The sequence below is a fragment of the Branchiostoma lanceolatum genome, chromosome 7 (genome assembly GCF_035083965.1).
Source record: "Branchiostoma lanceolatum isolate klBraLanc5 chromosome 7, klBraLanc5.hap2, whole genome shotgun sequence".
NCBI classification, from domain to species: domain Eukaryota; kingdom Metazoa; phylum Chordata; class Leptocardii; order Amphioxiformes; family Branchiostomatidae; genus Branchiostoma; species Branchiostoma lanceolatum.
Window position 1 is genome coordinate 22,099,775 of NC_089728.1, and position 26,994 is coordinate 22,126,768.

The window sequence follows — 26,994 nt, forward strand, 5'->3', positions numbered from 1 at the left end:
ATTTACACATGCCTAAATCGTCCGGAAAGGTTAGATTTCTCTTTCAGTTACCTTTATGGAATCTGAAAGCTTCCCGAAATATTTTGCCGTGTTTAAGGTCTTGATACGTATTTCGGAAACTTTGCTTAAATATCCCTTTTCGTGCCGTGGGTCTAATGTATCCACAGCAGATGGTGACGAGATCAGGCGCAGGTATCCTGTCACATCTTGCTATGTGATAGGATAAATTTCTAGGCAATTTGAAATTTGACGACCTTCTTTCGGCTGACAGTCGTTAACAGTGTGATGCTGCTTTTAATCCCCATCCAATGTAACATGGTAGGTTTTTAGTTGCAAAAATACGGTCGACTGGCGATTTAAGAACCTGGTGACCTTCTGGTGATTAACAACCTTCTGGCCACCAAGACACGCCACCAAATAAGGCAGTTAGCAATTTCCCTTGGGATCCACCATCTTAGATCGGCAATGTTTAAAGTTTTAAAATACATCTTTTAAACTTATAACCCAAAACACAGTTAGAATAGACTAGAAACGTTAATCTAAAGGATTTTGATTAAGAAAATACCAGGTAGTGACGAATTTGAAGGGGAAAAAGCTTGTTTATACCTATGCTATTAGTATGGTCCACCATCTTGGCTTTTGACCGATGACGTCATCAAATTTAAAATCTATGCATATTAAAATATGAAAATTAGAATAGATTATAAATTATGTTTAAATATAGGAAAGCAAATGTGGTCGAGCAAGGAAACCTCATTGTTTAAACCAAATTAGTTAATTTTGTAAAATATGCCAATCAAAAAGCTGTTGTCATGGCAACACACAAAAAAAGTTATACAAGTGCTATGAGAATCTTGCCAACTAGATTCTAGGAGAAGTCACTAAGTTTGGTTGTCCTAGCACACGCTATTCCGCAGTTAAGTTATAGGACGTCAAATTTGGCATGGGCACTTTTAGCCACCCCCTGGCTAGATAGGTTTAAACCGGAGTAAAATTTCTAAAATATGACTGTCAGAAACCCGTTGTCTTTTCATCATGAAAATGATACTTCATAAATTTACTTATATTCTTATCATAAATTGTTTGCAACTAAGCTCTATGAAATGTTAGCAAGTTCGGTAGTCCTGGCACACGTCGTTCGCCAGTTATGCGACATGAAAGTTGGCGCCGGGCACTTTTACACACACACACACACACACACACACACACACACACACACACACACACACACACACACCGTCTAGATATGGTCAAACACAGTAATGCTTTTTTTGTCTTTAAGATCAGCAATAAAATCCAATATCCATTGCTTCAAACAATTACGATATAGATGAAATAAATATAACATATATCTTATATTTCAATTTTATTCATACATTTTTACAATAGCAAGCAACAGCTGCATCCTGCGATTTCAAGGAGATCTCTTCTAAAAATCAGTAGAATAAAATTACACAAATCACAATGTAGGGATAAGGCAGCGAGAGATTATTATGGTGAACTTTTGTCTTGTTTAAGACGTGTACATTCTGTGAACTTCTAACGCTAAGTTTGTTCACAGAGTTTCCATGACGATACTGCTACTGTAGGTGTTCACGTTTCCTCTGTTGACAGGCCCAGTTCTCTTATGGCTTTCTGCTTCAGTGCTCTTAGATCAATCTGAAAGAAAATATAGGAATAGTGTGGAGTGCATGATAAAACTGCAGGAATTGCTTTGATTTAATTTTGACGTAATTGATGACACACAAACTGGATTTCGCACGTGGAGACAAAACAAATATGTCATCGGGGGTTGAAGTTGGGGGAAAAAGATCTACAAAAGAAATATTTTGAAATGAAGGGTAGCAAATAATCAGTAGTGTACCCAACTAACGTAACATGACCTATTTACGTGCAGAACCTATTTACGTCCGGTTTGGCTCATGTCCACATGTCGCGGTGTATTATGCCAAAGCCTGATCTCATGAGCAATAGAGAACATCATAAGTATGATCCTTAGCCATCTCTTTAATTTTTGCACAGCAAAACATAATGGCCATGCGTTTACCACGTGAACGCCACGTGCCGCGCATATGGGGGAAATTTACAGATAAACATTGTTTTTTTCCATCGCGTTAAGCAAGTGGCCGGACAGACGTAGTGATTTTACTATCATTTGTCTGCAGACTACTTTGGACAGTTACTGTGCATTTTTTTCTGGTCTATGTTCTTCAAGCATAGCGCTAGAAGGGAAAAGATTCAGAAGTGAAAGATAATAGGTTACCCTAGCCCAATTCTTCATCATGTACCTCAGTATAAATACATGCTCGCACGGCGTTAAACAGGCGGAGAAAAACTTACAGACCATACATTTTCTTTTTAGAAGAGCTGATATTTCTGCCCATGGGTTTGAAATTTGGCTCTGTCCGCGCGGTTTTAAGATAAATACGTTTTGAATAAATCAGACGTTAATCGGTCATGTTACGTTAGATGTAACAGAGAATGATCATTCAGAATGATTGAAACCTCGCCCGGCCATACAAAATAATATATTTTCGCTGAGCAGTCGCGATCGGCACATACGAAAACGAGAAACGCACCACTACCAGTGGACAAGCCCCCTTCTGTATTGCTTGCACAACTGTGTAGCCCAAGGTCTATATGGTGATGCCCTAGTCAATGGCATCGTGGTATGTGTGGCTAGAATCTTAACTAACGCTAAACAGTTTTGGGGTAGTCACAAGCTAAACAAAATGGTAATCAGACAATGATAATTTGAACACAAGTGTCGTCCATAGTGACATATTTGTGTAGAATGCTAAAGAATAAAGCAAACATAACAGTTGAGGTAAAAAAAGATATTTCGAAGTTGTTCCAGAATATTTGCAGGTCTTATGAAGAAAGAAGGCAATATTTACATAGTATAATGACACTACCAAACTCTAAACTGCCTTTTCACCCTTGTACAGAGGGAATATTGGTGAAAATGTGTAAAATGGTGTGATTTCATTGTTCTTAGCCGTTTCTTGTTTACTTTGCAAGTGGGTGAATTTGGAGCAATTATCACATTTCCTGTACTAAGTAAACACAGTCGTGATGAATTATGAACTGTTTACATTGCACCAGAAAACAATGGAAATTCACCGCATTTCCCTCCGCTGAAATTAACACCTCTGGTAGAAGTTGTTACAAATGCAGTGACTGTCTACTCTCCAAGCAGAGGTTTTGGTCGAGGGGGGGGGGTAGTAGTGGCCAGGTTAAACTTGGAGAATAGTGACTGTCCATTTAATCTAGAATTGATTCTGTGAATGCTATAGAGAATGGTGGAGTGGTCGGGAGCAATTACTCTCCAAGCAGAGGAGGGGTTCTGGCAGGTTTTTGATGTGTTTTTAGGCGTTTTTGTCGGGCTTTCTACTTTCGAAGTTGTCTTTTTTTTTTTTGTATAGCCAACCCACACAAAAATATGTCAAAGTAGAAAGCCCGACAAAAACGCCTAAAAACACATCAAAAACCTACCTGAACCCCTCCTCTGCTTGGAGAGTAGGGAGCAATCTGTCACTGGTGAAGTTTATTATCTTTTGAATTGGCCATTTATTTGAAATAGTCATTTATCGCCGATGTCTTTGGATTCAAGTACGGACCATGCATATAAGCTAGCTGTATTGTAGCCTAAGTTACCCCTCAACCTTGCAGTGAAGTTTGAAATCGTCAATACACATTGGGAATCCCCACCACAAACGTCCACCAATTTTTGAGAAACCATAATGTATTCATATTCTTATGCAGGCTGACAGACTACAATCCCTATTGTTCCTGTATGCAAATGCACATTGCAATCACACCTTTTTGAATGGCTCAGTAATGCTCAATTCAAACAAGGAGGTTATCATAGTCTATATACATACTAGTAACCTCCTTGATTCAAGCAACAGAAATAGAATCACTTGATTTGGCCGGTGGACATAAATAAAACAGGACAAAATGGAAATCTCCAAGTAAGTGGAAGATTTACAAAGTTATGAAAATTCCAAACTTGGTAATTGAACGAATTGACTTCTGAGTCTCTTGCTATTTTGTTATTCATTCATTGTTTTTCTGTTTTGAGAGAAGAAAGTTAACGTTATGAATTATTGAGCTGTTTACAGTATTACCTGAATAAACTGTTATTACTATTTCGATCTGGAAAAGATTCAGACTCATATTTCACAACCAAAGCCCAGTGCCCGATCGAGTTCATTGGAGATCCATTTGTTCAGCCCTTGAAACAACGCACATAATGACGTACATGTACTTGCAAGGATGGAACCGCCTTTGTATTTGCAAATTGCAATAATAATTGGTTTCACTCAAATTCACCACGTTTTTCTCATTTGTCACGCAGGCGCAAATTTAACATTCACCACTCCACATTAACATGGGAACAATGCCAATCTGCTTCACTTCTGTTCACCCAAATTCACCATCATTTACCATTAAACCCTCACATTCACCACGGTCAAAGGGGTGAAAAGGCAGTTTCCAGTTTGGTAGTGTGAATAGTAGATGATAGATTGAAAGTAGATGAATCAATTGTAAGTGACCTTTGGTTGTCTACTTTTAGACTAGTAACTTAGAACCTACCTTGCGTTCACTTTTCGTCATGGGAAAGTCATCCATGAAGAGGTAGTATCCGGGTTCAAATGCTCCTGTCAACTGTTGAGGATAAAAATCATATCGGTAAGAAAAATCGCCATCTAAAACCATTGTACATGTGCATTCAAAAGTCACTGTTGCCATATTTTGCACACAATTTTCTGTTTGATTGTACGCATATTACCTTTAACCCCCGAGCACCCCAAAGGGGTCCGTTTGGTCCCCAGGTGTATATGTTGAACGGAGCAAGAATCATTCACACCTAGATGTGTCAAATATTCCGCTTATATTGACAAAGCAAAGTATGTTCATTGTTTATCTAAAAAAGGAAAAAGAAGATATAACTGAACAAAACATAATGGGATCAGTTTGGATCCCGTTCGGTCATTTTAGTAAAAAGAAGTGGTTAGGGTACGTTGTTCTGGGCTTAGTTCAAAAGCATTTTTACGATGCACCTCCCTTTTTCACCTAACTTGATCATCACAAATAGAACATCATAGAACAAAGTGCAGTTTAATTGTTCGAAATGAAGTGTAGTGGAAATTAGAATAAAGAATTGAGGCTACTGCATGCGCTCACCCCAAAGTTTGAGGCCATCTCTCGCATCTCTTCCTCTGTGGTAGTTTCGCCATCCTTTAAGCTGTATTACGAAGAAAAACTTAAGTCACCTTTCTACAGGATGGAGACAATTGCATGAAGAAAAAAGTACAATTCTTTATCAATTAGATAAAAACGCTGATGCGCTTCTTTGTCAACAAGGTTGTCTGAGCTGCTAGTGAGACACCACTGAGCACTCAACGATAGATCACTTCTCTCGGCCACCTTTGAGTGACCGTTTGAAACCAGCTCAGTTGTCGTGAGTAGATCAACTAGAGCGATCATTGACTGGTGATTCACAGCCCATGGGCAACCTTGGCAGTCATTCAGCGACCAATGACCAATCGGACCAATTTTGGCCGCCGTAAGGTCACTCATCAGTTGCCACCTCATTCTGTATCTGCATATATATAACCGGTATAACCGCCATTCGGCGTAACACACCAGCTTCGCAGGCAAGCGGCGCAGCAGCAGCTGGTTATATCACGCCGAACGACCTGTCACGTCTAACCTTCGCATATCTAACTGCATGCATTGTTTAAAGCTGTCTAATGAGGATGCTTCCACGGTACTTGGTTGCAACGAGTTCCACTAAACGATCGTTCTAGGAAATTACGAATTTTTGAACAAATCAATCCTAGTTTGAAAAGCTTGATACTTAAAGGCATATCTATTTCTTGTCCTTTTTTGAGCTGGTATTAGATACTTATTAGTCGGTACGTCCGTCAGTTTATTAGTCATTAAATAGGGAAAGGTAGTTGCTCTTAAGATACAAAGGTTAATGCCAACTTTCTACTTACACGGTGTAACGCTGCTTTCATGCACTGTTCTTAAATGTAATGCACGATTGCAGTGTAAAAAACATTGAAAGAGTACTTACATGATGCAGATGCAGATCTCCTCCACAAGAGATTCATGTGGTACTCCGATAGCCTGTAAAGATAGCCAATACCATGCCTTAAAACACTTACATTAATATTCAACTAATTTGTAGGTATAATGTACAGCATGTAGAAATGCACACGTTATAGAAGTTTTGATGATTTGAAAACATACAGCGTCACAGTTCTGTAAGCAAAATCTGTAATTACCGCTAGTTCGAAAAAGAAGTTAGAATTCTTCTTTTTTACCTAGTGATCATGATCATGGCACATCTTCTTAATGTCAAAAAAAGGTACACTTTACTTAACTAGCATAGATACATAGTATCCATACTGAGCTGTAGTCACTTTTGATAACCGCAGGTACATTGTATCCACAATGCGGTGTAGTCACAATTATCATTTGTTGTTTCAGGATTTCCTGAATAGGCTGTCCCAAGAATGACACCATATGTAGTTATGAGGCTAACGTACAATGATTGACCGTTCACAGTATGTCTCCACCTCTCGGCAAGGAAACGTCTGTTTGTATTGCATGCCCAGTAAACCGCCCCATACCATGTTTTTACAAAATAGTAATGGACGTTTGCTCCACTTACATCGGAGCGGACCTCTTCTCTATGGTTACAATTCTAACTGCTCTAATTGTGGCTCTCTTCGAACACGGGACCTGCATGTAACGTCCTAAAAAGAAGCTAGCAACTCATTTTCACCCGGTTGCAGGGAGGAAATTCGTCTGAATTGCATTTTCGAAGGCTACAGCGTCAACAGGGGCATGTCAGAGGAATCAAACACAGGACCTCTGGGTTCTGGACCAAACATACTGCCACCCTACCCCAACGCAACACCAAAAATGACCTAGTCTGACTGAATAACCCCTAGAGCACCCCTTCTGCTGGTCAGCCTCCTAGAAGCTTGATGGCGTCAGAAGAATTGAGAACATCATAATCCTGTTGATTTATGTATATGTTGTAAAATGGACCAGACTGAGAACCTACTGCTACCTTGGTGATGAATGGTTTCCATAGTGACAGAGAATCATGAACCTCTATTGGACTGTTTTTTCTACTTATGAATCTTATTGATGCTTCCCATTTCTGAATTATTTTCCGGTTTTGAGGTGAACAGTTGCAAGCCAAGGCGGCCCAACCAGACCCTGACAGCGCAAGATTTTGTATCACAGGCTACTCCAGAGACACTCACCTTGACGATTCTGATTTTGTCACACATCTCATAAAAGACACGTTCAAGCAACACCGGATAGACATTCTCATCATCCTTCAAAATAACATCCTGCAAAATATCATCAGATGACATATATGATTGCCTGAATATTAACATTTTGTTGTTGTTATCTAGTCTCAGCATTCATACAGAAGTGAACGGGTGTCTTGTGCAAAAGGTTATAAATAAGGAGTCGGGACGCATACCCCTCATTACTTGTGATAGATGTTTTTTCTATGTTTTCTTCTTTAAAGCAACGGTGCAAGAAATATAATATGAATTATACAATATTATAAATTGTACTAATATACAAATATGATTCTACAATAGATTTTATAGAAATTCAATCTTACTTAAAATTTAATCATGCCTTAACAAAATATTCCATATCTGAATGTATCTTACTTATAACCCTTCTTGTTTTGGTTCACAGTCATATTAGTTTGCGAATTCAACTGACAGCTAAATGATTGTTAAATGGTCCAAAATCCTTTGTTGTAAATTTCATTCTTGAAAAAAGCAAAATAAAAACACAATGCGTATAAATTATTTTGTGGTATGAATAATTTGTTGTCAATTGTCAAGAGAGGTATGCCCATTATTTTGTAAGGACCCCCGAATAGAAATTATATAAGCCTACCTTAACCCTCATACGACCAACACATTTTGGCGACGAATCTGGTCGTATGGGGTCCAAACGGACCCCATTTTGCTTTGCCCCCTAGACATATATCTGGAGAATCTTTTTCTAATTACTGTACATATACTGTTTCGATAATCTATTAATAATATTTTGTCAAGTTCTGGTGTCAATAATCAATCCTTATTATCATAATCTATGCAGAAGTTGAGGAGAACCCGCATTTTGCTTTAAGAATCTACAATACTTCCCTTATTTCAACAGTTTTAGTGCCTCATCATTTCACTTAACAATAATATCGCTTCCAAAAGTATTCAGATAGCATAAGGAGGTTATCGAATAAGGAATATTAGAATTTATGTGATAAATTAAGAATTTTTCTCTAATTCTGCACCAGGATCTCCTACCTAAACACATAATTATACCCTCGTCATTTTCATCACAAAGATATTTTCTGTTGGCTATTGTTGTGATTTATGTTGATATATTGTTCAAATAATCTATTAATGATATTATGATATGTTTTAAGTGTACAAAATCAATATTCATTTGTCTCATTATCATGATTTATACTAAATTAGTACAAATCACATTTTATACCAAAATGCTACATCTATTCTAAAAAAAGTCGGTATCATACATTTCTACGCAACAATAATTGTTGCTTTGATAGAAATAATAACGCATTTCTCTTATTTCACAGGAATTTCTTTCATATCATGTAATAATCAATGCAATATCATTAGCAAACTTTAAAATATAACTCCCACAAAAATAGGCCAATCCCGGTAAAATTTCAAAGAAGTTGTAAGACATGTACAGAAACAAACATATAGAAGGAATTTTTTCTCCGACAAAAACTGTTGATATAGCACACATTGCATGAGACACGTCTGGGGTCTAAACGGACCCCATACGGTCGAAAGAAGGTTGATACATGTGTGCATGGGTTGGTAAATATCTATTTTCATGAATCATTGCATTTCAACAACTTTTAACATTAAGTCTTCTCTAATAGATTTTAGTCAAGTCTGAGCATTATAGTATCCTATCAAGTAAACGTATGACACACCTTTGATCTCCCGACGATCCTTAGTAAGCCATCTTTACCAAGTCTACCAATATCCCTGAAATATTTATAACCAAAATCAAGTCATTTTGCACTCCACATGCAAGTCAACATTCCTATACAAATTGTGTCTTTTTTTATCGTCCTACAAAAGTTAGCTTTATTATTTTTCACACAAACCCTTCCGGGTCTCTCTGATATCAATTTTGAAAGAAAAAGCATGAAAGTGCTTGTGTGGATAATGAACATACTTACACTAAATTTCCCCTACCTCATATCTTCGCTAAATACTTTTGTCTGATCACAGTGAAAATGAACGGATACAGGAAACTGCATGCATGTTTTCAACAGCCCACTGTTGTCCTAAAGTCCATCCCCCGCTGTCCAACAGCTACTGCCTTTCACTTAATTTGCATGTTTGAAAGTCTGTGGCCTGATATACACACAACTCGGGGCTGTGTGTAAGGAGCTTTGAGCTCCTTAAGTGGAGCTGAAGCCCCGGTTACACATAGCCGAACATGGCCTCCCGACTCTCCCCCGACCATGGTTAGAGTGATTCGGGAGTGATGCGGGAGCTTGGTCGGCTGGCGTTCGGCTGAGTCGGGTGGCGTTTGGCTAAGTCGGCGGGTGTTCGGCTGCGCCAGCCGAATTTTTTGAAAATTTCAAAACATTCGGCTCTAGCCCAGGTTACACATAGCCGAACATGGCTCCCGAACGCTAGCCGACTCAGGTCGCCTGAAGTTCGGGAGCAGTCTGACCAGTTTTTGGGCCACGCCTATCTTTGGCGCCGAAGATGCGCCGAAGATGCGCCGATCATCTCCTAACCAGTACGCGAGTTACTCCCGAATGGGCCCCGAATGCTTTCTAGCCTACTCCCAACCATCCCAACCTCTAGCCGCAGACTGCCGAATCTCTCCTGACTAATCTCGACCGATTGCAGACCCTCTCACGAATTGAAATGGACATATTCAGCGACTTTCAAAAGAGGGGTCATTTTCGTTTCTAATTAAAATAATCCATTCTATTATGTTGCTAACATAACCGAGAGATTGACTTCGGATCATGGCTAGCTTTAATACTGCTTTTAGTGTTCTTCTTTGTTTTTGGTCGTGTGAAGGTCGGGGGTGATTCGCCCACTTTCCGATAGTAGTCACTTGGTTGAGAATTAGTTTGCAGAGTTTTGTCTACGGCCTTGGGGTGAGTTATGGGTAGGTTGGAAACTAGTTGGGAGTGAGTCAGTAGTGTTTCTGGCGTGGTTAAGGTTCTGATTTTACTGCTGACTCAATCCCGAATATCAGCCGAGCACTAGCCGACCGCGCCGAACACCAGCCGACACATATCAGACCCTTCGTCCAGAGCCGAATGTTTTGAAATTTTCAAAACATTCGGCTGGCGCTGCCGAACACCAACCAACACAGCCGAACGCCAGCCGACTCAGCCGAACGCCAGCCGACCTAGCTCCCGAATCACTGCCGAATCACTCTAACCATGGTCGGGGGAGAGTCGGGAGGCCATGTTCGGCTATGTGTAACCTGAGCTTCTGGACGGAGCCTGAAATGGGTCGGCTGGTGTACGGCTGGTGTTTGGCGCGGTCGGCTAGTGTTCGGCTGGTATTCGGGAGTGAGTCAGCAGTAAATTAGAACCTTATTCACGCCAGAAACACTACTGACTTACTCCCAACTAGTTTCCAACCTACCTATAACTCACCCCAATGCCGTAGACAAATCTCTGCTAACTAATTCTCAACCAAGTGACTACTATCGGAACGTGGGCGAATCACCCCCGACCTTCACACGACCAAAAACAAAGAAGAACACTGAAAGCAGTATTGATTCTAGCCATGGTCCAAATTTTATCTCTCGGTGATGTTAACAACATAATAAAATGGATTATTTCAATTAAAAACGAAAATGACCCCTCTTTTAAAAGTCGCTGAATATGTCCATTTCAATTCGTGAGAGGGTCTGCATTCGGTCGGGGATTAGTCAGGAGAGATTCGGCAGTCTGCGGCTAGAGGTTGGGATGGTTTGGGAGTAGGCATGACAAGCCTCTCATTCTGTTAATTATCAACTAAGCTGCCGATATGGCAAAAACACATCAACTCCTGCGTAAGCTATATCTTCTAAAGTTTCCGACAAAAAGGCCCGCTTGGGTTTCAACAAAAGCAGCTATACGCCCGCATGCTCGACCTTACACCACCCTCTGCTCCAAGAGCTTTCTCTTTTGAATGCAGATGAAAGATAGACTGCGATCATTTTACTATGAAGGCAATTCAAGTCAATACCCTGTATTGCACCACCCGTCAGCCGACAGTATATTTCTGTTGGTGTCCTCGTCCGCACAGTACCCCTGGAACACTGAATAACCTTTGACCCACACCTCTCCGTCCTGCCCGAGTGGGACAGTATCTCCACTTTTGTCCACCAGCTTTACCTTTTCTCACAAAGAAAGGATAAAAAACGAGGTAAGTCCAAACCCTTGACTGCATCGAATACCTTCCGGTTATTGTAAAATGGAATATAATGAAGAGCAGGGGAAAACGAACAAAACAAATTGAGCTTTAAAATGTACTGTTTTCGGATTTTTAAAGCATTGGGAAGCCCACTGTGCTATATCAGATAACGCCAACTCTCATATTTCCGTCGGGTACTCCAAGATCGCAACATAAAATGCGGTCCCCCGAAAGTGCGAAATGGACGAAATGGAACGAAATGGAACGAAATGGAACGAAATGGAACGAAATGGAACGAAATGGAACGAAATGGAACGAAATGGAACGAAATGGAACGAAATGGAACGAACTAAAACATATGTAACATTATGAAATGAAATACCAGTAGATAGCGAAATGCAAGGAACGTTGTAACATTCACAGTAGACCGGAACAGGAAGCAAATACATAATATAACGTGTTTTATTTCTTGAATCTATTTGATTATATTCAATACAACGATTTTGCCGCGTTTGTGTGGCTAGATTCTTCCCTGAAAATGGGAGCGCCGCTCTTCGTTGATTTTACCAACTATCTGCAAATGAACTGCTGCAAATAGTAGGGAAAACCAGCAAACGGAGTATCGAAGTAAGGACTAGATTATACAGAAGTTGGTGGTAACATTGCATCTCATAATTCACCAAGAGGGCATGAGGCAAGCATAATTTCATTATTTATACAGCGTGTTTGCGTGTTGTGTGAACTGAGAAATACATGTCCTGCTCGTTCACACTCTCCCTTTGTTCTGTCGTGAACAAGGAAGCAGAAATGTCTCCAGAGGTAGTTCTCAGTCCACGTCCGTGATTGAATGGAGTGTGAAATTTTACATTGGTGACGCAGCGCAAAGCTGCATTTGCATATCATTAACGGAGGGGTCCATTCTCCGACAGCCAACCAGCCGAACAATTGGTTGTATAAAAATCGTTGTTGCGGAGATATGCATATGCTACGTACTAGTTATGGACTAAAACCGTATGTCAATAAAACTTGGAAGTCGGAGTTTGATTCAACCTGTCGGTAGCACGCACACGTGCACAGTTCCGATGCGCTGGCAACGTTGGCGATTCATTTGCATGCGGGGCTCCATCTGCAACACGCAAACACGCTGTATAAATAATAGAATTACGATTGCCTCATGCCCTCTTGGTGAATTATGAGATGCAATGTTACCACCAACTTCTGTATAATCTAGTCCTTACTTCGATACTCAGTTCGGTTTGCTTGTTTTCCCTGCTATTTTCAGCAGTTCATTTGCAGATCGTTGGTAAATACAAAGGAAGAGCGGTGGATCTTCTGCACGCGGCGCTCCCATTTTTAGAGAAGAATCTAGCCACATAAACGCGGGAAAAACTTTTATTTACTATTATTGAAAAGATTCAAGAAATAAATCACGTTATATTATGTATTTGCTTTCTGTTCCCGTCTACTGTGAATATTACAACGTTCCTTATATTTCGCTATCTACTGTTATTTCATTTCATAATGTTACATATGTTTTAGTTCGTTCCATTTCGTTCCATTTCGTTCCATTTCGTTCCATTTCGTTCCATTTCGTTCCATTTCGTTCCTTTTCGTTCCATTTCGTTCCATTTCGTGCCATTTCAGTCATCGACGCCTTCTTAAGAATGTCTTGAGGATAAATATTTGAAGTGTGCGTACGTCAGGGATTACTGATACTGAAGTTAGTAGATTTTTTTTAAAATTCCCCGCAATTTTTGGCGACGTCTCGTGGGCAAGCCATGTTGCCATTTTTCAAGGTGGCGGTCTTATGGTAACAGGTGAAGTGATGAGAGCTGGCGCTACAGTATAGCGGGGAATTTTACTGCCGTTCCCTCTGTTTCACCATAAACAAGCATCGCGTTTAACCCACCTCGATCTCTGGAAATATTTTACCAACTGTCGTGCTTGCGGCTTCTAGCGTCATGTCTGGAGTGACAGTTGACACACAGATCACTTCTGTCATGGCATAGAGGTTCTGTGTAATATATAACGGAAATGTTTTTCCGCATGATTTGAGATACCAATAAAAATGTATTGCAAATTCGTACCGGCAACCTAATTTAACAACAATTAATGATAATGTGCAATCATAAAACAAACAGAAGCCATGCATATGTAGCAAAATAAATGTGTTACAAATCATGAAGAATTTGCTAAGTTGCTAGCCTATCATAATGTTCTACAGAAGTTTAAGAACGAATAGTGACTGAGAATCGCTTAAAAACATCACCGTCTTCAAGAAAATCACATATAACCATCCGTATCATAATGATACTCTTTAACACACTTGAATCGATGACCAAGTGACATACAACAATCATTAACGCCGTAATCTAAGTTGTAAAAACATTGTACCATACATATAGATGGTTCCGTTTATAGTGGAATACTACATCTAAACGCAACAATGCAAGTACATTTTTTCTTACCAGGATTTTCACCTTTGGGAGAAGCTGCGCCGATAGTTGAACCAAACTCTCATGTACCACATTACCTCCAACATGAACTGAAATACAATATAAAGGACATGAAAATCGCAGATAATTAAACTAAAATGGTCCCAGGGGTACAAATGTTCTTGTCTTTATTGTGTGTGTTTTTTCTCGCATAATCGTTCACCCGCCTGTACATGACATACCAGTTCGTGCTCTACTGTACGCGCGCTAGCTACGTCAAGAGATAATGATAGGTTTTCATCCACTGACAACGGGAAGGGTCCCTTATGTGTGGTTGGTTCTTTAACATCCCCAGTGTGTGTCTGTCCTCAAACACAGGCCTCTGATTTCGTCCAATCCGAGAGCACGTCTCTAACTACAGCTAACGTTACCTATTCATTTCCGTCGGCATTGACATACCGATATATTGGTCTTCATCAAAGTAGCCTAAAGGAAATTCATTAATCTCAACGAAAAATCGTGTCCAGAACATGAGATATCAAAACCGGTTCAGCTGCAACACGTAGACAAGCCGCCAGTAGTCCCAAATCATTTCCAGTCTTTGTCACAACCAAAAAACACAACAAATATGAAACCAATCCATCCAGCCTATCTTGTTGACTGACAGACACACAAACGCTAAATAGAATGTAATCTGGGTTTTTTTCATGGAGATATCAAGATAAAGTAGGCAAAAGAACATACTCAACTCCAAAGAGGAAAGATCGTAGTCCTTCAGTTGCGGATGATGCAAGAGCTCGTGGAATTGTTTGATGACCAAAAGCGCTGCCACGGCACCACATCTGTAGATGAGAAAATTATTCTAAATCACCGACGAAATCAGTTCACCTACATACATGGTTATGCGTGAATACGCTTATCATCAATATAGCTGATTAACGAACGTCAATATATCGATATCTCTAAGGATTCTAATCTCCTAACAAATGTTGAGAGGTAAAATCTCGTAGTCTCTGTTACATACGGCCTTCTGAGAATCTAAAAGTCGCAGGAAACTGTAAAAACGTTAGTGTTTGCCTTCCAACATGTGCTTGGAGATAAAAGACGCACGTCTCAAATGTCAGCGTTCTTCTTTTTCCTCATATCTTCATTTAGCAGAAAATCATTTAAAAAACGTCACCAAGTACCTCTCTTCCTGAATGGTGGACAGCAAATCTATAACTGTCGCCTTCCCCGGACTGGGAAAAACCATCTTGTTGCCGAAAACGATAGGCTGGTGCACATCCCAGAAGCCACTTTCGGCAGGCGAGGGGAAAAGGCACGTGGGCTGAAAAACAGAGACTATTACATGACGGGCTTGTGACATGATTTAGCGACCGCCATGTTTTGGGGGTTGGAGGCACTAGACAAGTAGTAGTCATCATTTAAAAATCTTCTGTAGACAATTCAATTCAAATCCATTCGCAGTCTTATCTACCCAAATATCAGGAAACGCATACACACACACACGCTCTACTGAGATAAGACTTGACCAAGCCTGGTTAAGACCTGAAGTAGAGTGAACGGTAGGGTGGATACAAACCGCCATATCTCCAGTGCCGTAAGGCCAATAAGTTTGAAAATTGGAGGAAACTTTGCCTTGGTACCTCTCCTTCTAACTATGAATAAGATACTGGAAATAGATTCATGGTATTTTCATAATTCATAAATATAGGATCGTTATCATTTTTACAATAACTGACCTGGCAAGGTTGCTGCGAAGATCCTGGAATATAGAATTTTTTACAGGATGTAGTGATAGTCAGTTGCTACAAGGAGGTCTTCCCGGAAAATTAGCAAACTGCTCAGGTTTAGAGAAATATTAATAATTTTGTTGTTTTGGATCATTTTGGGGGGGTGACCATAACTTTATCAGCCAGTATCTAAATATTGTAAGATGAAATCGATTTTTCGGAAAGACTTTGAAAGAAAGTAACTCCTTAGGCTTTGTTTACGCCCAATTACAACTTTGTGTGCCATAGCTACGAACCTATCTCAGGCTTTTAAGTCTAAACAAGGACATTATATAATGTCCTTGGTCTAAAACCCTCAATTTTTCAGAGTTTGGTCTTCCTACCCCATCCATCAATCTGACAGCCGCATATCTCTCAATAGAGTAATTGTTTTCACACCCGCTCACGAACTCATTATCTGCAATTATCTTGATTTATGCATAGAGGGCAGACAGCACAGACAGGGTGGCCACAGCATTCATTCAAGAACCTCCTTGGTCTGACCAGTCAAGGGGGTCTATATTGTAGTAAAACTTTTGGAAAGAACTGTTGAGAGTGGAAATGCCATGAGAAATACATAATCGGAACATAAGAACACACAAAGAACGTGAACAATTTGTTGTACGCACACGGTACCGTACATGACTGCCTGCACTAAACCTTGTATACATTCTCATAGTATACACCAATACACATTGTCTTTTGAAACAGGAAAACGTTGTTCCCCTACAGAACAACAAAGCTGTCAGCATTGCGACTTGAACCATAGAGATTTTGAAAGAAAATAAAATGCTATGGGTAAATGCATAGAATGGAATATTCATATCAGCAAGGACATTCTATATAATGTCCTTGATATCAGTAACATTTGTTGTACACCGTAATACACGGTAGATTGTTTTAAAAAGTCAAGATAGACTGTATTTGTATCTGACCCCACATCTCTAAGGACATGCATTTTCTCTCTTTAGTTAGACTTTACCGTCTTCTATGAGGCAAAAGTCGCTGTGTAATAAATTGTGTGCAGCAAAAAAAGCTGACTCCTACATATGCTATAAGACTACTTCTGTCTGACTGACTTCAATAAAGAAGGAAAGAGACCTATAGTCACACTTCTTCCGCTACACCCTACTTACGCTGCCACCCTACTTCGCCGCCGCCGACGTAATCTAATCCAAGGCCGTAAACACACCCCGAGCGGACTAAGCTGTCTGAGCGGGCGGGGGTTACTCCCAGTGCCGTAGAGATATCACATATATACATATACATACATACACACAAAACAATACCTTCATCTTTCAAGGAAATAATTATAACAACGCTTACCTGCTTGTCTATACCGGTCATCCTAAAGAACTCCCCACAGGAGTTCACAAGGGCGTAGGAACAGTGCTGAACGAACTTTGGCGTCCCTGTGCTGCCCTGTGAGCGAAAATTTGAGTAGAATTCCTTTACTTCAGTGGATTGTTTTTGATTAACCGAAAAAAGTATTTAAGTATATCCAACGATTCATTTATTGCAAAGTTACAAGAGAATGACACTTCGGAATTTAATGTTTAGACTTTAGGACACGTATACCGTACTTTGATTAAAAAAGTGTTTACTCATTGGAATGAGGTGCAGAATGTATATTATATAATATTATATATATTATATATACTAATAACCAGCTGCTCCCGCGGCGCGTGCCTGCGAAGCTGGTGTGTTACGCCGAATGGTGGTTATGCCGTCTATATAGATACAGATACAGATACAGTTACTGAAATTTATGCTCTGAATAACTATGTTCGAAAATAGAATTGAAGATGTGCATTTAAGACATAAAACCGTTATTATTCACATGGCATCAATGCCATGTATCACAAGCTTTTAGTGAATGTGGAAACAAGAGCTATAGGTAGACGCTCGTCTATATGATCTACAACAGACATTGTCCCTCTTATCTGACTAACAGCAACATATTCGATAATGTAATGTGCTTCTAGGGCTTGAAGACCAGGTTTAATGTTTACAACTCACTGATGTACAGAAGAGAAGACCAGGATCTTTGGAACTGAGCTCAGCTTGCATGCTTTCAAGTCTTCGATACTCCTCGTCCCCACCCATATGTTGGACGTCGTCAAACATGTAGCATCCGCTGAAACCAAGGAAGATAAAAACATAAGGTCGCAACAATTTACTTTCTCTGTAGATCAAAGTTAAACTGTAATTTTCAACAAACAAATTGGACTTACCTTATCTCTATTGAATTAGACAAAAATTAGGTCGCAGAACTAAGACAATGAATTTAAACCTAAGATTGCAAGCAATGTGTGAACTTTTTTACTTATCACTTAACTAAACATGATATTTTCCAAGATAAACAACAGTAGCAGCAACAAAAAATATATATAAAGAAAGAGAGAGATTTATCTATACATTTCGATATATGGATAGAAATTAGAAAGATAGATAGGTAGATATAGATATTGATATAGATATATAGGTAAAGCAAGAGAAAGCAAATTAGAAACGTGTCACATACCTGTATTTTCTTTCACTAATTGCGATCACGGTCTCTAGAAAGGGCAACCTGCGGTACAGGAGTCACGTAACAATATTTTAAAACGTGCAAATTGATACCTTAGTCACTGACTGTTGTGCTGGTCAAATTATGCGAAAACACAAACACGTGCAAATACTGACAGGTAGACCAAACACTTGTAAACTCTTCCATGGACCCCATAATACGGGATGACTGGCCACACATGATGCTGTCACCACCAGCGTGATTGATCACAGATTCTGGGACAATTGACCTTCACATAATGTTACTCTGCGGTGCAAACGTAACTGGCATGTGGATATAATTGCGGAAACACAGACAAACAGGAACACCGAAAACAGAATCACCTTCACGAAGCTGATATATGCATAGGAGTTGCATAGACATTGGCTGGCAATGCATTGTAGATTTGTTTCCAGTTAATTTTTTATGTAAATATAATGACTTGTCTCAATGTGCTCATATACTTTCCGACGCGGTTGTTCTTGTTTCGGTGCATTTGTATCCAATCATGTATTTTGTTATACGGTACATTTGCATCCAATCATACTTTTTCTATCTCTTCATAGCACATACATTTGTCGTTTTTCACAACAACAATGCCGTACTGGTTTGATTATATGAATGACATGCTCTCTCGCCGGGGAATCCAAAAACTAATGCGAGTGTACGAAATAAATAAATATATCTTTAGTTTTCCATATATGTTTATAGTTTTGTTCACGGAAAATAAATGAATGAACATAAAAAAAGGAAAAAAAGAAGACAATTTTGGCAAAATTGCTGCCCTCAATATGACAAATAAGTGGATGGTTGAACAAACTGAGCACCCAGAACATGGCTCACACTTTTTACTTTGATTTCGGAAGACTTCGCTTTGGGATCAATATACATTATTTAGCTAAGTTGTATTTATGCACACGGCAAAACAGATTTCGATACGAGACAGGCACTCTCCGCTATTAGTATCCATTTTCCGATATCTATTACAGCGTAAATTAAACGTATGCTCATTTGTGCGATTTACAGTATGGTCGCCAACTGTGTTTTTTTAAGCAAACAAAATTTGATGCACATGCGGATGTTATCCATATGACGAACAAATAATATTGATAATGATAACCAAGTTAGCGTGGCTAAGTAAAACATTAGTCCACGTCTTTTAAGTAGCTGTACCCAAAATCTTAAATAAAGGTGAAGATGGTACTTTGGGTTCTTCAGTCGGTCGGGCTGACATGTCTCCAGCTCTGGTGCGATCTCTACCAGGGACTGCAGGGGGTTCTTACTGTAGACATCGCCATCGTCACTGTCTTGTAGCACTAAAGTCTTCAACTGAACCTTAAAATAAACATTACTTTGCATTTCAACAGTGTGTTTAAAGCCATGCTGAGTAGGGCTGTGTACCTAAAGAAAATTCAGGTACAAGTACAGGGGTTTAGATTAAGGTCCGAACGTCAACTAAACAGGGTTGTCCAACTATCTGCATTCAGGCATTTGTGTTTTATAGTGGGAAACATTTCGTGTTTGCATGATGATTTATCTAACACTTTAAAAGACTATCATACAAGGGAATGCAATTGCTATACACCAAACGAAACAAAAAACTAATGTGAAAACAGTAGAAGAGAACTGTGTACCTTGTTTATCATGTAGACGGCAACCTCTGAACTCCAATCAAACATGTTTTCCAGTGGTACCTGTGCCGATTAACACATTATAACACTATCAAGGAGTCTAATTTATTTCATTGCATAAAGTTGCATGTATATTTTCCCAGAATAAAAATAATCAGCAAATGTAGAGCCATTGAGTGTGTTTCAGTTAATTCATTTGTATTTGGTGTATGTATGTATATGTGTGTGTGTGTGTGTGTGTGTGTGTGTGTGTGTGTGTGTGTGTGTGTGTGTGTGTGTGTGTGTGTGTGTGTGTGTGTGCGTGTGTGTGAGAACTAGTATGTGAGTTTTTGTGCGTGTGTGTGTTTGATCTTCGTAGAGGCGGTGAAGTCAGCAAATTCCGATTGTATTGTTTGCCAGAATTTGTCACCACCGTCACAGCCTTTTCGGGGCGTCTGCCTGTAAGTCCGTCCGTCCGTCCGTCCGTCTGTTTGTTTGTGTTACTGTTGGCGTTATTGTTATTGTTACTTAAGTACTTGATTAGACATAGTAAAAACTCTAAATTCAGTGTCTGCTTATATGATTCAATAGTAGGCAATAGGTCAATATAGAAAAGTCCACGCGGAGTTTATCATAAGGAAGGCATCAGACACAAAAAGCGGAAAGTTACTCAATTCGAGGTTTCCATCTTCCATTCTGATGAAGGCTTTTGAATAAAAGGTCGAAACCGGTAAATCGTTGTGTCTCAGACGCCATTCTTCTGACGCCCAATAGACAAGGTTTCCATCTTAGTTTATATGCCATATCAGGTCGATAACATACCGAAATTGCCCCCACTTTCGCCACGGCAAAGTACAACAGGACCCATTCCAGTCTGTTGTCGACTATCCATCCGATCTTGTCCCCTCGTTTGGTTCCCAAGGCCAAAAGCCCGGTTGCTAGCTGGTCCACCTTGCGGGAGGAAAATGAAGTGCAAATAGGTCATTTGACGTATCAGTTCATGGTGTTGGTATCACATTGTATCCCTAAACAGTGAAACGTTTTTACGTGTAATTTTCTTTTTCTGCATCATTTCCGTTAGATGCATATTGCCTGCAATGACCAGACATCATAACCTCCAATCACAGTGTGGCTCTGGCCTGTCTTGTATGACTTGTCCTGCGTTTTGCACATTTTTTTTACAGTAGTTCTCTTTTTCTTTTTAATCAGCCTTTCCTTTCGTCTGCCTGTTGATTGCATAACGCGAAACAATCGCACTGTTTGAGTTGTTGGCCTACATGTTTAAATAACGCCAGTAAGTATGTACTCAAGTCACCTGCCTAGCCTGTCACATGACTGTTTGTCCAACTGTGACCAGGCGATAACAAATTCAGAGTAGGTCACAAGACAAACAGTCTGGACACTTTCAGTGCTTTCTAATCATATAGCTTAGAATATGAATATGTACATTTGCAATCGCTGCCCCTTTCAGAAGTCTAAGTCTTCGTATGTTTCCTGTGAATTATGTAAGAGGCTGCTGTGATCGAGTCACTCTCATAATAACTCTGGACTCGCACTAATGTAAATGCAAGAGTGAAAGAACACCATATACCTTGAGCAATCAATGTTTTTAGTATATATGAAAATCGCCTAATTTGCATGATATATACTTTAAATTCTCACTTCTACATATTACCATAACCATACATGCCAGAGTCCCCAAAACTCAATTGATTCTTATAGGATAGTATAAGACCTAACCACGGAAGACCTGTCATGATATCCATCCACTACATGAAATTACACTTTTAAGCACAGCTGAAAGCTTGCGTTAATGCTTTACTCAAGTTAAGACTGCCAGAATGGGACCTATGTGAAAAAGCTTTCGTGCATGCTTAAAGATCGGACTTTATGCAGTGATCCAAGTACTGTTACAGACCTACCTGTTCCTTCAGCTCGGCAAAGGTGACCCTCCTCCCGGCTGGACGGAAGACGTATGCCTCTCTGTCCGGCCAGCGGACAGCCGCCTGGTCCAGCAACTGACCAAACGTGTCGTCCAGGAACGGCTGGTCAGCCGGACGACGGTAATAACTCGTCTCCATTTTAGCTGAGAAAGACTGAATAAAGTCTGCTCCCATAACTTAAAGGCAGGTCAAAGGGTAAACATCGACCCACATTGTGCGGACGTTTGTTGACGCAACACTTCCGTGCATTGCCTTCGGTGTTAATCTGGAACTAGAGTTCCACGACCTCATACCTTCGCCGACTGATGTTAGCCTTTTCGTGTGAATGCTTATCACTCAGTATGTAAATAAGGTCCTCGATTGCATGAATTTCAAGTGATCCTTTTCTCTACACAAAACACAGCATTAAAGTAAAATCTTAGAAAAGAGGGCCATTGTAGCATTTCCTCATATATTATGTAAATGAGGCCATCATGATTTATGTCTGATAACGTCCACATTTGATTATCACCCAAACGCCACAAGAATGAAATCCCATCATTTACCACTCTGGAATTATAGTATTTTGTCATAAATTATGCAAATTAGGTATTCGTTTGCATAATTGATATCTATCAATATTCCTCTCTTTCTCAGTTACATGTCATGTTTGTATACTTTTTCATGTCACAGATCCTGATTTGCATGATTCTTATACGATCATGTAAATCATCACTCAAACTATGTACATCCCTACAAATCACCTTCTTGAGTTACTAGTATTCTCTTCCAAAGTTTAAAACAAACCCATACCTATACCTACACGAGTTCTCCCAAGAGTTATAAAAATCATCACTGTAAGAATATTTTTGCTTAATTGGTATCATAACTTTTATCTTTACTACAGAAAATAAGGCAATTTGTTGGCAATGTATTTGCTTCAATTATGCCCTTATTTTCATAGTTGACATATCAATCAGTTTTTATCAAACCTATACCTTCCATCAGGGAGAGCGTTAGATCGTAAGACTGCTGTGTTTAAATGCCCGTGTGACATCCCTGACGCCAAAACAGAGCCCTGCACCAGGCAAGTAAAGTATCACATGTGTCCTCCAGGGACGTCTCACAGGGAGCCTGCTCCGGTTAACTAGGTCATCTGTCAGTGCAATTTAACCTGAATATATAGACTTAAAAATAGCAAATTGAAAGGGAATTGTAGACATTTCCTTATAAATTATGTTAATGAGGCCTTGTCATGCATGATTTTTGTCTGATATTGTTCACCTTTACTTAGCTTCCTAATGATACAAGAATGAAATTCCAATCATTTGCTATTGTGGTATTTTCAATAAGTATTTTCTCATTAATTATGCAAAATAGGTAGCTATTAGCATTATTGGTTTTCTATCGATACATCTCTCTTTTTCAGCTATATATGTCACATGTTTGAGAGTCCTATTTTGAAAGGCAGCAGATTTATAAACTTTCCTTGCTAATTATGCAAATTAGCTCCTGATTTGCATTATGAATATCCAATTATGTAAATCATTAATCGAGCTATGTACATACCATAAATCAAGACGATCCGTTGACCATATGTCTAGTTATTCATGTCCAAAGGTCAAAACAAATAAATTAAAAACACCCGCTGCAGCTCCAAACAAGCCGCTAGAGGGCCCAAACATGCACAACTTACTTCATGTGGCATGGACTATCTACCACACAAAAATCATGACCGTAGCACTTGCAGAAAATTCGACCTCAAACTTTGAAGCTACACTGCAGTATCCAAAGTACCCGCTAGGAGGCCCATCATCGAACTTGACCTTCCCCTTTGATAAATCTACCTATTCACTAAATATCATGCAGAACCATCAACAGCTTCTCGAGTTATCCTGTCAACAAACAAATACGCATACATAAACAGCCCACTGCAGTACCGCAGGAAAATGCCAGGTGACCCATGAGCTTCGTTTTCACAATTTCTACGTACCCACCAAAAATCATGCAGATCCATCATCAATACGTCGAGTTATGTTGTCTACATACAAACACACTAACAAAAAAAGTCCACTGGAGCACTTTAGGAAAACGCCAGGTTAACCATTTTCGAACTTGACCTTCGTTCCCACAACCGCCACTTACCTACCAAAAATCAGCAAGATCCGTCAAAGTTCTCTCGACTTATGATCTCGACATACATACGGACCCACTTTACAGCTGGCGTAACCGATAACATAACTTTACCGCGAATGCATACATTCCCGGCGAAGGTAATGAAAACCTTTGTTCACAGTCGCCGCCACAAGGGAAGAATTTTGCACAGAAACAATAACAATTGGCATGCAGCTTTCGCAAACTCACGGTTCAACGAGTTGAAGGGTGGCAAAAATGTAGTATCAAAGGTGATAAGCTTTAAACCTGTTTAAGTTGGTGACATTAAATAGTCACGGGATCTCTGGCGACCTTCGCCCCGCAACCGCAGGTGAACTAACGCACCAGGTCAAAGTCCCTTTCTAAGGCGCCCCCTGGCGGAGCACCTGTCGACTGCTAAAAGACTTCAGAAAGGGTAGCGATTGAACAATACGCATGTTTGTTTTTTTGGAAGGATTATCATAGTGGTAAAGAATTCTGAGCTCCTATTAGGTAGAAGTGTATGGCCTCATACTCTCGGGGGGAGACCCAGTAAGGCCCAAACCCAAATTAGACCATGGGATGTTGTAACAAAGCCTAGCACGTGACCTACTTTGCATTTTTATCAGTCACAGAACAATTGAATATAACTATGGCAGGTAACTTGTGTAACATGTTTTAATTTAGAATATTGCTCTCCTTTGTGGTCCCCAGTCAGGGGAGCTTATGTTTGTAGTTGAAGGGGTGCAACGCCGGGCAATTAATTCAATTTAGGACCTCAGGCCAGCCACCCAACCTACAAGGAGAGACTAGCAACATTACGGCTGTTGCTACTTACGTGTAGACATGAGGTATCTGATACAGTGTTATTTGTAGTCCAGTTGTGGAGAAATATGTTTCCTTTCCCACTATTCCCACAAGGAGTCTTAGATCTTATCTGCTCACTCCTGTCAGATCTAAGACTTCAGTGTTCAGCCACACATACATCCCTCAGCTTGTCACAATCTGGGGCGAGTTAGACTCTTGTCTTTGTGGCATTGGGGCTAGAGCTGTTTATCAGTCGGATATTTTCGTACAAAGCTGTGAAAGCCACATAAAGCCATTTTAATTCATATTGCAGTCTGGATTTTCCACGCATATGGACCACCTCTGCAGCTCTTGTCTGGCCATAAGACCGCATTGACCCCTTGCTTCACGTATGATATTTGGATCATGCTTATTGCATAATATATGATGTATGCCAATGATGTATATAATGTGTGCTAAGTTGATATATTGTAACAGTTGATGTTGATGTCTTAAGTGTGTGAGAGGGCAACTTGTAAATGTTAAGCACCTATTTTGCCCTCCCTTTCACATTATCTGTGATGAACTCAAATAATGAAATAAAGAAATATTTATCGTGCAGCTTACTGTTGCTTGAGCATTATGTCATTCAAACATCGCACACATACATCTGAGTAGTACCTCAAACAGCGTTGTGTCTGAATGTCTATACATGAGTGTTGGAATCTCTCAATGAATGAACATTTTGAGCGAAGGTGTATAATTAAATAATATATTCTTTCTGAAATTGCATTGTCCTGTCAAATTTTACCCCTTCCTTAATTTTTCGCCATCAGCTGTATTTGTACAACCGTACAGTCATTGGTATAAAAGCAATAACTCACTTGGTTGACGTTCTCAAAGCACATATAGGCAGAGGCAAACGGAAAGGACTATCATCATAATTGTACAAACGTACAAAACACCTTCAAACTAAATGCCATGGACAGGTCATGAGATGACCTAACAGCGTTTGTAATGTCACTTTTGAATTGAATATCATTTTGAATTTCAACAAAACATGGCGACCACCCCTCCACAAAACAGAGCCCCCCCCCCCCCCAAAAAAAAAACACACAGTGCCAGAGCAGACGTGATGTGTCAGATAATTAAAATAACTAAATCTATGCTATACGAGGACGATTCAAAAACTAACGCAATTTCTATCATAGCAGGTTCATTTTTGTATGAAATGAGTTGAAATTGTGCACAAATAGAAAGAAACATCTCTTCTTGAGTTGGTGTAAGCACTGTATTTTTCACATTTTTACCAGCGACTGAGTTGACTTCAAGTTGACCACACCCTTGGAGGCTTGTCGGAGGAAAGAATAAGTCAGACCTGCCCCAGTTACAATTACTGTAAGAAGCTTAAATTGCACCTGTATGATGATACATGTCTCTATGACTTACATGCGAAATTTGGTTGCTGAACTCCTTGCAGTTCCTCTTTTACAGCTGCTAGAATAGAGTGAGGTGTGATATCAGAGCCAGTTGAATTCATAGCCGAATGCGCGATTTGTTGATTAAAGACCTTGTAGACTACTTTTCCATTAATTAATGGGAATGAACCTTGACACAGATATTATATGTTTAACGATTAAGACGTGTGCTTAGTTTCAATACTCTGACTCAATGGGAAAGTAGTGTACAAAAATGATTTATCGACATAGCGCATATTCAGGACCCTGATACCCGCTCTGAATGAACTCATACCTCACTCCACCCTAGGAACGAAAAAAGAAAAAACTGATTAGAGTTCAGAGATGAAAATAAGCATGAGGCTTATAGAGATATGCATTTTGATACAATAGTCATGTGAAGTTTCAGTCCCCTACAATAATTGTAAGTGGAACATCGTGGGTCATACTTAACTGCTAATTGAACTTCCCTTTTACTGATGTTCGCCTCCGACAAGCTTTCAATGGTGTGGTCAACTTGAAGTAAACTCAGTCGCTTGTAAAAATGTGAAAAATACAGTGACTTACACCAACTCAAGAAGAGATGTTTCTTAATATTTGTGCAAAATTTCAACTCATTTCATACAAAAATGAACCTGCTATGATAGAAATTGCGTTAGTTTTTGAATCGCCCTCGTACTATATCTATCGATACACAATAATCAAACATATAATGCTATGCTATCATTGAATCTATTGTTTACATGTCTCTTCCCCCTTCTTAAAACAGTGACATTTCAGTACAACATTACAGGCGGGAGATATCTTTGTGGTTTGGTTTCACATGCTCCAAGTGGACTGTTCCAGGCTGGAAGTAG

At 39.7% G+C, this 26,994-nt stretch overlaps 1 protein-coding gene across 1 annotated transcript; it reads right to left on the minus strand.

The window, feature by feature from the left end:
* Window positions 1-1,351: 1,351 nt before the first annotated feature.
* Window positions 1,352-24,194, minus strand: LOC136438172 (medium-chain acyl-CoA ligase ACSF2, mitochondrial-like). Its single transcript, XM_066432903.1, has 18 exons — window positions 21,762-24,194; window positions 20,662-20,790; window positions 19,864-19,923; window positions 19,434-19,564; window positions 18,206-18,253; window positions 17,701-17,818; window positions 17,008-17,103; window positions 15,097-15,236; window positions 14,654-14,751; window positions 13,943-14,019; window positions 13,384-13,488; window positions 11,307-11,455; window positions 9,026-9,080; window positions 7,293-7,382; window positions 6,089-6,141; window positions 5,191-5,251; window positions 4,600-4,671; window positions 1,352-1,659 (listed from the first exon to the last, which is right to left on the minus strand). Exons 1-18 carry the CDS (start codon window positions 21,954-21,956, stop codon window positions 1,594-1,596), a joined length of 1,743 nt encoding a protein of 580 aa, XP_066289000.1. The 5' UTR covers window positions 21,957-24,194; the 3' UTR covers window positions 1,352-1,593.
* Window positions 24,195-26,994: the final 2,800 nt, after the last annotated feature.